Source organism: Catharus ustulatus, chromosome 12, assembly GCF_009819885.2.
Source record: "Catharus ustulatus isolate bCatUst1 chromosome 12, bCatUst1.pri.v2, whole genome shotgun sequence".
Classification (NCBI taxonomy): Eukaryota; Metazoa; Chordata; class Aves; order Passeriformes; family Turdidae; genus Catharus; species Catharus ustulatus.
In genome coordinates this window covers 21,076,035-21,090,315 of record NC_046232.1, presented here as the reverse complement: position 1 = coordinate 21,090,315, position 14,281 = coordinate 21,076,035, and the positions used below count along the sequence as shown (strand labels likewise).

The following is a 14,281-nucleotide window of genomic DNA, read 5'->3' as shown; positions in this document are numbered from 1 at the left end:
TACAGACTACACACACAGAAAACCAGCAGGGATTTCAGCTCTGGGTGCAGCACCTGCAGCCTGAAATGACAAAGTGACCTGGACAGTGCCTGCCAGCTCTGCTCAAACCCTGCCCTGGATCTCCACACACAAAATGTTACTGCAGCAATATGAAGTAAATACTGTGAGAATCAGGACTGTGAACAAGCTTACAGCAATTCTACAAGAACAGTACAATAAACCCAGAAATTCAGTTCCAAGGATTTCTTTTCATGTTTAACATTTTACAAGAGGACAAAACCTGCTGTAGAAACTGGTAAAATTGCTTTCAGGTCCAATTAAGAGGGAATTTTGAGCACTGCTTTATTCTCTTTTGTTTTACTAATGGGCATTCCCTTTGCTCCTGCATTTCTCCCTTTGGGTTACTCACCATTGGGTTTTACTGTTTATTTAATAACTGAACCACCTCCTTTTGCCCCTAGGTTTGAGGCACGCTTTTAATTGTGTCTAAACCCCCACTGGCACTGCCAAACTGCATGCAATACTTTGAAAGTCAGGGTTTATGACCTGCAGGACAGGAGGCAGCTTTGCTCACCTCCAGGGCGTGGATGGGGATGGAGCACCTCTCCCAGCCATTGAGGTGGCACACGGCATCCACCGCCCCAGCGCTGCCAAACATCATCAGCCTGCTCAGGAACTCCTCCTGGCTCACACCAAACAGCACCAGGGACAGACCACGCTCTGAAAGGCACAGCCAAGCCAGAATTAAACAGAGCAGCCCTCTTGGGCAGCAGCATCTCCTGCCACTGCTGCTTCCAAGAGAGAGGCAAAGCTGCAGCGGCTCCGAGCAGGAACGCAATGGGAGTCCCCCAGAGCAGCAGGGAAGACAAAAACCCCTGAGCAGCTGTCTCAGGACAGCTGGTGGCCCCTCACCTGTTAGCAGCAGACACAGAGGCACCTCTGCACTGCACTCCACAAAGACACTGCTCCTGCCAAAGTGGGAACTCCTCACATCCTGCGACTCAAAATCCCAGAGCGCCAGAGCCAGCCCCGTGTCCTGTGCCAGCAGCTCAAACACAGCTGCAGCTCCAGTCACCAGCCTGCACTGCAGCTTCACCAAATCCTGGGCTGCTCCCACGGGGATCTGTGCCCAGTGCTGTCCTGCAGCCCCAGGGGCTGCACCCTGGCTCTGCAGGGCCCGTGTAACAGCCCGGGGAACAAAGGCCACCATGTTCTCTGGATCCTCACAGACTGCAGGGTCGTGCTCTTCAAGGTGGCTAAAAAACTGATACCAGGGCAAATTCAAGTCGTTCACCAAATCTGGAGAAGCTGGTGCTCTTCTCCTCCTCACTCTGTCCCACAGTGAGGATAAGTGTGCCTTCCAGGACCTGCAGAGGGGACACAGCCACAGTAACACTAGCTGCTCCTCCAAGAGCACGGCAGGAAAAGCTTCCTCAGTTAAATAAAATGCACTTTAAGCTCATAAAACCCATCCAGCATCTTGCATTTTAACCTTACCATGGCCTCTTTATTTGCATTTAAATACTCCCTGCAACATCAGCTGACAACATCCATGTTCAGCACTTTTAGCAAAAAGTTTTCCTCACAGAAAACACCCCATCAATTAAGAAACAGTAGAACAGAATTAATTCCTGAAGTGAATCTTTATCTATGCACCAAGTTATAACTGACTTGCTTTACCAGTATCAATGCTCTAAGATTTAAAGGTAACTCCTAAGCAGCAATTCCTGTTTGGAAGCTGTTCAGTGCTGTACAAAAAGCTTGGCCACTCTAAATTGAAAACATTTACAGCAGAATGGGTTGATTTCACCTGTGACAGCTACAACTGAATAAACAAAGCAGCAGTTTATTATCAGTGATCCAAAGGAGGCAAAGCCCAGCCCCTGTCAGGAGGTTTCCCTCAGTACCTGTCAGTGTGGAAAGGCTGGGACAGCAGCTCCATGCTGTGCTCAGAGCTGGCCAGCTCATCCTCATCCACACCCTCTGGGGGCTTCACCGGCAGCTTTTCAGGGTCTCTCCTACAGAGCAAATGCTCAGGGAACTGTCTGTAAAGAAATAAACACAAAATTTCTCAGATGATTTAAGATGTTTTTTCACATTTAACTCCTGCAGGAGCTCTCAGTGCAGTTTTCTCTCAGGGTAACAGGTGAGCCATCAAAACCTGATGCTCTTTCCTTTGAGGTGCACACCTCAAATTTAATTACTACCTGTCCCTTATTTATCAAGGTGAATTAGTACAGCTGTACCAGTACAGTTTGGCAATTCCATGTCCCACAGTATTTCTAAAAGGTCCTGCCACCCACCCCTGGCACTGAGAGCACCTAATCTTCCTGGAAAAAATATGAAGGGCAAGACTTGTTAACAGACATATTAAAAAAAAAAAGAGATGTTATAGAGACAGCTCCCTTTGTGAAAGTGGCAGAGAATAAATTAGAGCAAACAGTGAAAGAAGCACCTTTAAACAAAGAGATTTCTGCTGTAGCACAGATCCCAGAATGAAAAGCTGCCAGTGAGCTGTGGGCTCAGCTTAGCCCAAAGGCTGCCCTGGGAGCTGTACCTGAAGTAGGTGTTGAGCTGCACAGCCAGGGCACAGTGGCTGCTGCTGGTCACCACGGCCGTGCTGAGGTCAGGGGACACTGCCAGGCCAGCCAGGGGGGACACAGGGGCTGGGCCCTGCCCCTGCCCAGCTCCCAGGGCCACACTGACCTTCCCTAAGGGGGCACCATCAGAGCAGCCAAATATGTCTGCAAACAGCATCAAGGAAAAGCCAGGAGTGCCCAGAGGAGTCACACAAGGGGAACGTGGTGAGGTTTGGCTCCAAGAGGAGGGGAAGGCAACCTGACTTTATTGAACTTGAGTGTGCAGAGAAGATGAGCAGGAACAGGTTAAACCCAGGGGGAACTGGCAGGTCTGAGCCCATCCCAACACACAAAGCTGCCTCCCAAGCTGACTGCCTGTGTGCCTGCAGATCCTTCTGTCTGAATTAAGCAATGAGGTGACAGCAGAAGTCAGCCTGCTGTACACAGACCCTAGAACCAAACCCATTAATCCAAATCTGCAGGGGGGTGCTGGAAACCCTGGATACACAACCCTGGCACTTCACCACAACACCCAGGATTTGGCCACATAACCTTCACTGCAGGCACCACTTCAAGGTCTTTGAAGAAATTTCTGCTGAGCCCTGACAGCAAAGAGGAGCAGCTCTGCTCTCGCAGATGATTTTCCCCAACCTCTCCTGCAAAGGATACAGATCCAGCCAGCACTGTCCAACAGGAACAGGATCCCCCTGCAGCAGTGGCAGTCTGTGATTCTCCCCACAGCTTCTGGAGGCACAGCCAGGGGGAAGCAGTCACAGCTCACTGGGGGTGAGTCCCCCCCAGCAAAGCTCAGGTGCACAAGGATAAACTGGTTGAGCAGAAGCTTGCACTTGTTGTTTCCAAAAGAGAGAATCTTCACAGAGGAAATTGAAGGCAGACCTGTAAATTTAAAGATATTTAAATTTTGGATTACAGCCAGTTAGGACTTTTGATCTGTAAAGGAATCCCAAGAAAATGACAGCTGCAGTTCTCTGTCCCAGTCCCACCCTAACAGGAGGTGGGATTGGGAGCTGGGGAGGTTGGTTTGACATCTCACTTTCTGTGCTAGGGGCAACAACTCTACAACAATTACCCAAAACTTTTTATGTGGCTTTTTCAGTGGACAATACTATGAAGAACATTAAAAATCAGCACAAAATAGGATTTCAGTTGGCACTGAGAAGAAAAGCTACAAACTTTGGAAATAAAATATTTTAGGAAGGCAGACTGTTTAAGATGTAAACCATCAAATGCTCATTCTAACTGCACACTATGCTAATCATAAAACACAAGATTAAATGTTTAATTAAAATTGCAGGATTATTTATGAATAATATATTTTATTACAATTAATTTTAAACTTTGTATCACTCAAAAATGACCCTACAAGAGTTTAATTATTTCTAACACTGTCACCTTTGGATACAGAAATGTCCCCAAGCCCTTGAATCCTGCTGATCAGTGTGGAGATACCTGAAATTCCCTGCTGCTCAGTCCCACTGCCTGATCCATCCCACCAGGAGCAGCAGAACCAGACCTGCAATATTCCACACACACATGCAACACATTGGAATCGACTCACTTATGTTTTTAGCTTCAAGGAGCTCTCTAAGTGTCTCTTCCTTACAGCTGTGCAGGGAACTGGGGTTGTGTTTTCCATCTTTCACACTGAATTCATAGACAAACAGGTCGTGGCTTTGGGCAAGAGCCAGGAGTTTTGTCTTGTTTGACTGCAAACCACCATCTTCTGTGCTGTCCCACATGAAGCTGAAGATGAAACATTCAGGAAGGTTAAAACATTCAGGAAGGTTATTGGATTTATTCCCTTTCCCCATTTCCTACACTGAGCAGTCCTGGATGTGCACTGATGCTGGACACAGCTTCACTCCAGCAGTGAAGACTCTGCTGCCAGCCCACCCCTCCCAGCCCTGGAACTGCTTCATTCCTGCAGGACAGAGCCTGAGGAGCCCCAGCTCCTCCTCCTCCTCTCCAGGATAAAGGGGTTTCCATCCTCCTGCCTTCGTCACTTCAGTCACCCAGGACACAGGGATGCTCTGCTTCTGTCCAGGAGGGAGAACAGCCAGGAGGGACAGCAGAACACACTGTCCCTTTGTCCCTTTCTGGATTTTTCCGTTTTTTGGGCCGAGGAACTCCCCAGGTGTGTCACAGCTGCTCTGTGGTGATGGGGCAGAGAGCAGAGCCCTGTCACAGCACCCAGACACTCCTCAGCCCTGCAATGTCCCAGGACAGGGCCTGGGGCAGCCTGGGACACTGAAATGTCCCTGCCATGCAGTGTGGCACAGGATGGGCTCTGAGCTCACCCCAGCCCAGCCTGGGACTCTGTGAGTCTGGCAGCACTGCTGTTGCAGAGTTAAAGTGGCTGTGTCTCGGCACAAAAGGTGACACAGCAGAGCTTAAAGCCACTGTGTGACTGCCAAGTGTCACCCCAGGCTGGCTGGGCGGGGTTCAGGGCACTGGGGCCTGACAGCCAAACCCTTCGTGTTTGCTCCAGCTGCTGGGCCAGTGGCCGTGAGCCCAGCTAGCCCAGCTAGCCCAGCTAGCCCAGCAGGCAGCCCCAGCCCAGCTAGCCCAGCAGGCAGCCCCAGCCCAGCCAGCCCAGCTAGCCCAGCAGGCAGCCCCAGCCCAGCCAGCTGTAAGGGTCAGTCTGAAGATTGCCTGATTCTGCCTCACAATCATCGTCAGTGAGTGAGACCCTGAGACCCTGAGACCCCCACCACTCGCTCCAGGCCGGAGCCGCTGCACCTCGCCAAGGCGGATGTTCTAATGGACAGAGCCTGGTTGTGTGCTGTATTTGTGCTGTGCCCTAGCAGGTGCAGGCTGAACCATACTCTCTGCAGCTGAATCAACAGGCCTCACTCTCACAACGGTCCATAAATCTCCCCACCTTTTGGCCAGCAGCCCCTCGCCTCGAAATGGACTGTAAAATTATCACCCTCAGAAGAGACCTTTGGAGACTTCTTTCTCCCCATGGATGGAAGACATCGCCGGATGACCTGAGGACTTCTCATCTGCTGGTAGCTATTCCCCCTTTTCTCTCTCTCTCCTGTCTCTGTCCCTCTGTCTCTCTGTCACACTGTCTCTGTCCCTCTGTCCCTCTGTTACACTGTCTCTGTCTCTCTGTTACACTGTCTCTGTCCCTCTGTCACACTGTCTCTGTCCCTCTGTCCCTCTGTTACTCTGTCTCTGTCCCTCTGTCACACTGTCTCTGTCCCTCTGTCACACTGTCTCTGTCCCTCTGTCCCTCTGTTACTCTGTCTCTGTCCCTCTGTCACACTGTCTCTGTCCCTCTGCCACACTGTCTCTGTCCCTCTGCCACACTGTCTCTGTCCCTCTGTCACACTGTCTCTGTCCCTCTGTTACTCTGTCTCTGTCCCTCTGTCTCTGTCCCTCTGTCTCTTTCTCTGCCTCTGTCTCTTTCTCTCTCTCTTTCTTTCTCTCTCTCTACTTCGTCAACTTTTTATCTCTCTCCTTCTCACCATTACCCCCAAACTGAATTGTTGACCCTCAATAAATTGCTTTGCTGCTTGTCGCTGAACAAACCCTTAGTCTCTTGCTGTTGTCCTTTGCACCCTGCGGTCACACGAACCACCACGACCCCGCTCAGGTTGTGCGAACCGTGACACCAGCCCAACCCGCACTCAGCCCCGGCTCCCCTCACCGTGCCCATCCCACACTCACTCAGCCCAGGCTCCCCTCACCGTGCCCATCCCGCACTCACTCAGCCCAGGCTCCCCTCACCGTGCCCATCCCGCACTCACTCAGCCCAGGCTCCCCTCACCGTGCCCATCCCGCACTCACTCAGCCCCGGCTCCCCTCACCGTGCCCATCCCGCACTCACTCAGCCCAGGCTCCCCTCAGGACGCTGCCCCGGGCCCGGCCCGGCCCCAGCGCCTCCAGCCAGATCCCCCCGGGGAGCAGGAGGGTGCCCAGAGCATCCCGGGCTCTGCTCAGCCGCGCCCGCGCCGCGTCCCGCGGCCATCCCGGCGGCTCCCCCGAGCGGGGCACCAGCAGCACACGCAGCTCCGCCCCGCTCCCGGCCGCCGCCATCCCGCTCCTCGCTCTCAGAGCCGCCCGGCCCGAGCCGCCGCCATCTCGGCGGGGCCGCCCTCGTTCCGGTCAGCTGGACGGCGCCGGGCCGAGACTACAACCCCCAGCATGCACCGCGGCGCAGCAATGCACGCCGGGAGCTGTAGTTCCCACCCGCCTGCCGCTGCTGCTCCTGTCTTCAAGCAGGGTTTTCTCTAAGTAGAATTCTCTGTGTCTTTTCTCTGCTGTAGATGGAACCCCAGGGCATTTCTGTGTCCCCACCCCGTGTCCCGCGGTCCCCCCGTGTCCCCCCGGACGCGGCCCCACGAGCGGACAGCGAGGAGGCGGTGACGCCACACCCCCTCACCAGGGCGTGGTCCCGGCTCTCTCCGCCCATTGGCCCAGCCCGGCCCCGCCTCTCACCGCAATTGGTCCTTCCTGGCCCCGCCCCTCACTGCCATTGGCCCCTGCTGGCCCCGCCCCACGCGGAAGTGCCGCGGCCCGCGGGCCCATGGCGGAGCGCGGCCATGGCGCTGGTGCTGGCGCTGCTCTCGCAGGCGCTGGCCCGGGTGTGGCGGAGCCCCGGCAGTAGCGCCCGCCATGCGCCCCCGAGCCGCGCCATGGAGCACGACAGGGCCATCGAGGTCTACGGTGACTGCACGGGCCGGGGAGGAGCCCCGGGGGCGGCCCCGGTTTGCCCTTGGGGCGCTGAGGGGGGAACCGCGGCGGGTCCTGAGGGCCCCGGGGGGCTGGGCAGGGAGAACGGGCCGCGCTCGGCTCGTTGGGCTCGTTCGTTTTGTTGGGGATTCCAAAGAGGAGCGACATCAGCAGTGCTGGGAAGGGGCGCTCGTGAAAAGGCGTTTTGTGAAATGCAGGGAAGATTCCTTATTGCTGCTCCTTGTCTCGTGCCTCAGATATAATCCGGACTATCCGGGACCCGGAGAAGCCAAACACTCTGGAAGAACTGGAAGTGGTGACGGAGAACTGCGTGGAAGTGCAGGAGATAGGGGAGGATGAATATCTGGTCATCATCAGGTTTACACCAACAGTACCTCATTGCTCCTTGGCCACTCTCATCGGTGAGATTCCCTTCATTCCATCAGAAACAAAGAGCACAAGAAACCAAAACCCAAACCAAAAACAGCCTCAGATCCAGAGAAATGGGGACACCCCTCTGTTTGTGTCATGTTAGGGAATCCCTTCAAAGAGAACTCAGAACTGCTGGGAAGTGGTACAGAATTCCTTCTTTGTATTCTCCAAGTTACTTCATTAGTGTTATTAATTGACAATTGGTCAGCTCTTAAATTAAAAAAATAATTACAACTTTCTGCTTGTCCCCTTTCCCTCTGTGGCTTGTGCTGCTCAGAACACAAAAGGACATTGTCAGTTATGTTGATTTTTAAACGTGGATTCTCTGAAAATGCACCCTGAATTTTACAGGAAAATCTCTTCTGTGTTCTGTTTTAACAGGCCTTTGTTTAAGAGTAAAACTTCAGAGATGTTTGCCTTTTAGACACAAGGTAAAGTGCCTGGCTTGAAGCCTCTTTTAAATCCCATGAATGAGTGGCAGCCTCCCTAAATTAAACACAGACCTTTAGAGACTTGTCCAAAAGAATGTAAAGAGCACATTAATTACCTGAGCATTCCTGCAGCTGATTTTGGGGTGGTTGTTGTGGTTTTAGAGCTGCTGGCTCCACTGCCAGCCCTTGGCAGCTTCCCTGGGGATGGGGGACACTCCAGGAACGGGGAGTTCCCCTGCTCTAACTCTGCTCTCTCCTCTAGCTGGAGATCTACATCTCTGAGGGCACACATTCCACGGAGGAGGACAGTGAGTAGAGCCTGTGCATGCTGCTGCTTCAGCCTCTTTGTGCTCTGCCCTCCCCTCCCCTCCCCTGCCTTCCCACAAATTCATCCCCTGGGAAAGGTGGAACACCAGGTGGCCTCGAGGTGTCCCCAAGGCTCTGTCACCAGCTGCTTGCTGCTGGTTTGGTTTTATCTCAAAGCCCCCTCAGTCCTGGCAGGTGCTGTGTTTGTAACAAAAGGAGGTGCTGCTGAATAATTGGCTTTGATCCCAAAGCCCTGACCCCAAACTGGGCATTTCTCAGGCAGTCTGTGCAGTAAAGCTTTGGGACATGGGTGCTCTGCCCCAGCTGTGCCCTGGGCTTGAGCCTTCAGTGTCTGCCAAAAATGGGTTAAACAGCTGCACACTGAACCTGGGCTGCTGATGTACCCTGAGTTTCCCTCTTGGCTTTGGGACATGCCACTGGAACACCTCACAGCCTTTTCCTGATCACAAAAGTGACCAAATCCTCATTTCTGGTGCCTGTGTTGTTGTGACCAAGCTTGTCTTTGCCTCGCTCCCCCTTTCCCCTCCTCTCAAATTCCTTTTCTCCTGAGCCCCCCCGGGCCTCGGGGGTCCCTGCAGCCCCTGAGCCCCTGTCCTGGCTGTTTTGCAGTCAACAAGCAGATCAATGACAAGGAGAGGGTGGCAGCAGCCATGGAGAACCCGAACCTGCGGGAGATCGTGGAGCAGTGCGTGACTGAGCCCGACTAGAGACCCTGCCCTGGGGCAGCCCTGCTGCACCTGAGGAAAACAGTAATAATAATCAAGGCCTTGAGTTTAATACTTGAGTTCTTTTTATCTTCCATGTGTTTTTTTAAAAAAGAGAAATTGTTTATAAGATAGATTTAAATTATGAGGAACCAGCCTCTGAGGAGTCCGGTGTGTGGTGCTGGAAGTTTGTAATTTTTGGTGTCCAGAGGAATATTTTGTGATTCAAAGCAACACATTTGCATTGCCTTCTGAGAGACATTGTGATATAAATTCAGTTTTGCAAGTTAAATTTCTACATTGTTTCAGTCACTGCACTGTAAAAATAAACCAGATTCTTGTACTGAAATGCTGCTTTCCAGGTCCTGGACTTGGTTTTTTTCTTAAGGATTAAGTTTAGATCTCTATTACAGAAATTAATTTCAAACCAGATTCTTGTACTGAAATGCTGCTTTCCAGGTCCTGGACTTGGTTTTTTTCTTAAGGATTAAGTTTAGATCTCTATTACAGAAATTAATTTCATTCATCTTATTTAGTGTTGATAAACATTAACACTGAAATTAATTCAGAAGAAGAATTTGGACTAGAACAAGGAGATTTTTACTGGGACCCAATTCCTGCTAAACACTTGTGCACTTTTCCCTGTTAGTGTTTGATGTTCTGATTCTGGAAGCTTTGCTTTATAACCACCCCAAGGGTGAAGTTTCCCTATGGATAAGAACTCAGTCTTGCTTTTCCTTGTGACTTTGCTGAGGTGTGGGAGGTGAGAGCATCCCACAGCCCCTCCTGCTGCTCCCATTGTGCTGCTCCTGACCTGGAGCACTCAGAACAACCCTCCTGACCTGAGCTGGAGCACCCAGAACAGCCCCAGCTGCCCCACCTTTCTCCCTGGGGACATCCCCAGGTTCCCTCCTGGTGCAGCTCTGGATCTGAGCATGGATTTACCTTCCCCTGGGACTCAGTGTTCAGGTGTTCAGCACCTGCTCTAGAATCTCCTGAGGGGTTTAGGGAGCTGCTCCCCTGGTTTGTGGCTGCTTCCACTTGGGGCACAGTGCAAACATCTGCTGGGATTTCAGGGATTTGTGGCCATTTAAAAAATCCCCATAAAGCTTCCCTGAGGGCATGGAAGGATGGATGGAGTCAGATTATAAACAGGGGAATGTTCCCCTTGGTAAACAGTGAACATGGCACAGCAAGGCCCCTCCCCTCAAGTGCCAAATTAGCTGCAAAAATTAATTAAAGGAGGGGGGAAGGAGGATGAGGACAATCCCCTTTTTCTCACAGGTTCGTGCAGGTGTGAAAAAATACTTCTCAACTTCAGTTACTCAGCTTCAATCTAAATTTCAAACTCCTTTGCACCCCTCATGGACAAAAGTGCCTCACAGGGGACCTGTCCTGCATCCCACCTGCTGCTGGGGAGGGTCCAGACAGGCACCTCCTGCAGGGATGGACCCCAGCTCCAGGACCCTCAGCTCCGTTACCTCTTGGCTCCTTTCCTGGAATTTCCTTGGGTTTTTTGCCCTCCAGCAGTGGGGTTGATATTTTCTTTTCAGAATGCAGATATCTCTGCCAGCAAGGAGCTTCTGTGGGTCCTGGGGCCACGAGATAGCAGCTCCTCTCCTGGGATGGGCTCCTGGGGGCTCTCTGTCCGTGCAGTGGCACCGCCAGAGCTGCATTTCCAGCTCTCACAAACGGGTGGGGGACAGGGGGACAGGGGGCAGGAGAGGACAGGGGGACAGGATGCTCTGGTGACCCAAAGGTGACTCCTTGTTTCTGCAGTGCCCTGGGGTGCTCAGCCCTGTGCTGGGGCACAGAGGGTAAAAAAAATCATTGCTCTGGAGCAACAATTTGGGAGAACGGGCCAGATCCCAGATCCCAAATTGGGATGTTCCCAGTTCCTCGGGCAGTGGATCATTGCTGGGGCACTGCGAGGTGACTCCCCAGGAGCTGCTGCACTTCCCACAGTTTCCATTTCCACTTGGGATCTTTGTCCATCTCCGTGTGCAGAGGCTTTGGGGACACCGGGGGTGACACAGGAACACCAGGGGACACCAGGGGAGCAGGGGGTCAGCTCCAGGGGGATCCACCGGGCAGGATTTGAGGTGCTGGAGGAACGCGGGGTGCTCCTCCAAACCCGGCAAAAAACTCGGGGGCCACCGCCCCCACCGGGATCTCCAGGTCCGAAAATTGTTCCTTCCCATCATGAATCCTTTACACTTACAGCAGGGAGGGACAACTGCAGAGGGCACCAGCAACCCGCGGCTCTGCTGGGCCGGGAGGAGCCTCCGCACCCGTCTGGCCCGGGACATCCCGGGATCATCCTGGGACCATCCCGGGAACCGAGCGGGGTCCGGGACATCCCGGGATCATCCTGGGACCATCCCGGGATCATCCTGGGACCATCCTGGGAACCGAGCGGGCTCCGGGACATCCCGGGATCATCCTGGGGCCATCCTGGGAACCGAGCGGGCTCTGGGACCATCCCGGGATCATCCTGGGACCATCCCGGGAACCGAGCGGGCTCCGGGACCGTGCCGGGACCATCCTGGGACCATCCCGGGAACCGAGCGGGCTCTGGGACCGTGCCGGGATCATGGTGGGACCATCCTGGGGCTATCCCGGGATCATCCCGGGAACCGAGCGGGCTCTGGGACCATCCCGGGATCATCCTGGGACATCCCGGGAACCGAGCGGGCTCTGGGGCCATCCCGGGACCATCCTGGGACCATCCCGGGAACCGAGCGGGCTCCGGGACCATGCCGGGACCATCCTGGGGCTATCCCGAGACCGTGCTGGGGCCAGTGCAGGGTTGGAGCTGAGCCGCGCAGGTTCTGCCCTTTCGGTGCTGTTTTCTGGGGCACACCACGGAACGCTCTGAGCTGGAAGGGGCCGGACCCTGTGCCCATCTCGGGGTGCCGGTGCCCCGGCAGGAGGGTTCGCTCCTGGGGCTTCACCTGTGCGGGGGCTCAGAGAGCACAGCTGGAGTTTGCACACACTTTACTCGGGGTTGTAAGGATTACTCACCCCGATGGCAGCGGAGCGGCCGTGTCTGGAGACACAGCTGTTTTTAGCAGGCAGGTATTTCCCAATGTTTACACCGGCTGAGCTCAGGGGCCGGGGGTTTGAGGCAGCCCTGCCCTCCTGCAGCACATGTGGAACAGCTTTATTGACTTTCCCCACCAAAAGGCTGCTCCGGGTGAGCAAACACCGTGCCTTGGTACCCGCTGAGGAGCGGGCAGCTCCTCTCCCTCCCTCCCATTTTCTGTGCTTTATTTCCCACCGGGAATGTCCCTCTGCAGCACCCGAGGTGGGTGAAGGCTGTGCCCTACCAGACCAGCTGCCAGGGATCAGCTGCCAGTTAAAATCCAAATAAAAAGATAAACCAGTGGCATTTTTCAGATCCTTCCCTTGCTGGCCTGGCTTTGCTGCCCCTCTGTGCTGTGCCTGTGCAGCCTTTCTGTGCAGCACAAGGAGGTTTTAGAACACAAGGAGGTTTTAACAGCAAGAGGAAATTATCCCATTTCTTATCATTACTGGGAAGGACAGGTGGGAGCTGAGCTGCTCCTGGGTTTGCTGCCTCCTCACCTGGCCCTCCCTGGTCCTTGAGCTGGTGAAGGACTGCTGACCCCTGTGTTCCTTGGGAACTAAAACCCTGCAGCTGAAACCATCTGGGCTGGACAGGGGCCCTGGGTAGGGTGTGACAGCTGTGACCCACAGGTGCTCTGCCCAGAGCTGCAGAAGCATCCTGAGCATCTGAGACACAAACAATTCCTCCAGCAGCAGCTGCTGCTTCCCAGCTAACAACCTCCTCTTCCTTCCTGTCTCCAGCGTGGAAATGTCTGGAGGTGACCAAGGCAGGCTGGAAGGTCTCACTCCTGATCCCAAGCCAAAAGGCTCTGTCAGATCCTCCAGGAGATCGTGGGCTCACGGCTGGTTTGGGTGGGAAGGGACCTTGCAGCCCATCCAGTCCCACCCAAACCATCCCCTGATCCTATTTCAAACATCTTTTGATCCATGAGCCCTTTCCTCCCCTCGCCCCACCGCAGCAGCTCTGTCTGAGTAACATCCTGCTTGTGTTGAGACAATAAAAGCATCTTCAGAAGAAGCAAAAAGGCATTTCCATCTCCCACCCAAGCCTGCCCTGAGTCCGTGGGAAGCCTTTCCCCCTTCCCTGTCACGCCAGGCCCTTGTGAAGGGCCTCTTTCCAGAGACACTCACTGGAGGTGCCTCACTGAAGGAAAATATCACAGATATTTAAGCCAGATGTGTTTCCTTGTCACTGATAATGCGGTTTCTGTGCTGGTGCCCCACAGGAGGGATTATCCCATGCCCTCAACCAGCCCCAGATGGGACCCTGGACGAGGAAAGGCACTGCAGGAGGGGCTCACCAGACCCTGTGCCACAAATAAATTGATTTGCAGAACTGATTCACCCCGTCCACCCAGCTCATGTTTTAATCAGCAAATCCCAGCTGCAAACAGTGGCTTTGTGAATGATTTTCGGATGCAAACTGATCACTCCTTCCTGCTGCCAGTACCTGAACCAGCTCCAATTAACTGAACTCCCCTGGGGAAGAGAAAATGTGAAACCCACCTGTTTCCTTCAGTCACTGCTTCATTTAACACACTCTGAGCTGTGGCCATCAGACCCCAGCACGAGGCTCATCCCTCTGCAGTGCTGAGCGTGCAAGGGAATGTGCAGGGGGGCCCAGACCTCCAGGGCTCACGTGGGCGGGCTTGGGGGATTTATAGGGTGATTTTGGCGCAAATTTTGGGGGATTTTTTTTTGTGTCAATTTTGGGAGATTTAGAAAAAATGGTCCTAAAATTCCTCCACAAATGCACCTAAAATTCCCCCCAAAATGGCCCCAAAACCCTGCAAAAATGGTCCCAAATTCCCCTTAAATGTCCCCAACCCCCCCCCAAAATGGCCTCAAAAATCCCCAAAACTCCCTGAAAAAAATAACAAAATCCCTTCAAAAATATCCCTAAATCCCCCCACCGAACCCCCCAAATGGCCCCAAAATCCCCCCAAAATTACCCATAAAAGGCCCTGAAAATAGCCCCAAATACCCCCAAAATAACCTCAAAAAACCCCAAAATTTCATC

At 53.5% G+C, this 14,281-nt stretch overlaps 2 protein-coding genes across 3 annotated transcripts in view; one reads left to right on the top strand and one right to left on the bottom strand.

The window, feature by feature from the left end:
* Positions 1-6,659, bottom strand: part of SPG11 (SPG11 vesicle trafficking associated, spatacsin) — a 36,726-nt gene extending 30,067 nt beyond the window's left edge. For both annotated transcript variants that reach the window (XM_033070441.2, XM_033070442.2), the window contains exons 1-7: positions 6,436-6,659; positions 4,159-4,343; positions 3,249-3,476; positions 2,558-2,744; positions 1,908-2,045; positions 913-1,367; positions 575-720 (exon numbers count right to left, since the gene is read on the bottom strand). In XM_033070441.2, the coding sequence (XP_032926332.1) occupies positions 575-720; positions 913-1,367; positions 1,908-2,045; positions 2,558-2,744; positions 3,249-3,476; positions 4,159-4,343; positions 6,436-6,644 (1,548 nt within the window). In that variant the 5' untranslated portion in view covers positions 6,645-6,659. The remainder of the gene's footprint in view (positions 1-574; positions 721-912; positions 1,368-1,907; positions 2,046-2,557; positions 2,745-3,248; positions 3,477-4,158; positions 4,344-6,435) is intronic.
* A 462-nt stretch (positions 6,660-7,121) lies between these two features.
* CIAO2A (cytosolic iron-sulfur assembly component 2A) lies at positions 7,122-9,523 on the top strand. The gene is made up of 5 exons (XM_033070659.2): positions 7,122-7,274; positions 7,538-7,702; positions 8,094-8,143; positions 8,406-8,451; positions 9,080-9,523. The coding sequence occupies exons 1-5, from the start codon at positions 7,151-7,153 to the stop codon at positions 9,175-9,177; spliced, it is 483 nt and encodes a 160-aa protein (XP_032926550.1). The 5' UTR covers positions 7,122-7,150; the 3' UTR covers positions 9,178-9,523.
* The last annotated feature ends 4,758 nt before the right edge of the window (positions 9,524-14,281 follow it).

What these genes read in the sequence shown, in the direction of transcription:
- CIAO2A (XM_033070659.2), top strand. Translation starts at nt 7,151, where the DNA reads ATGGCGCTGGTGCTGGCGCTGCTCTCGCAGGCGCTGGCCCGGGTGTGG. An exon ending in CTCCTTGGCCACTCTCATCG is followed by an intron (nt 7,703 to 8,093) that starts GTGAGATTCCCT and finishes CTGTTTTAACAG; the next exon opens with GCCTTTGTTTAAGAGTAAAA. An exon ending in GTTTGCCTTTTAGACACAAG is followed by an intron (nt 8,144 to 8,405) that starts GTAAAGTGCCTG and finishes TCTCTCCTCTAG; the next exon opens with CTGGAGATCTACATCTCTGA.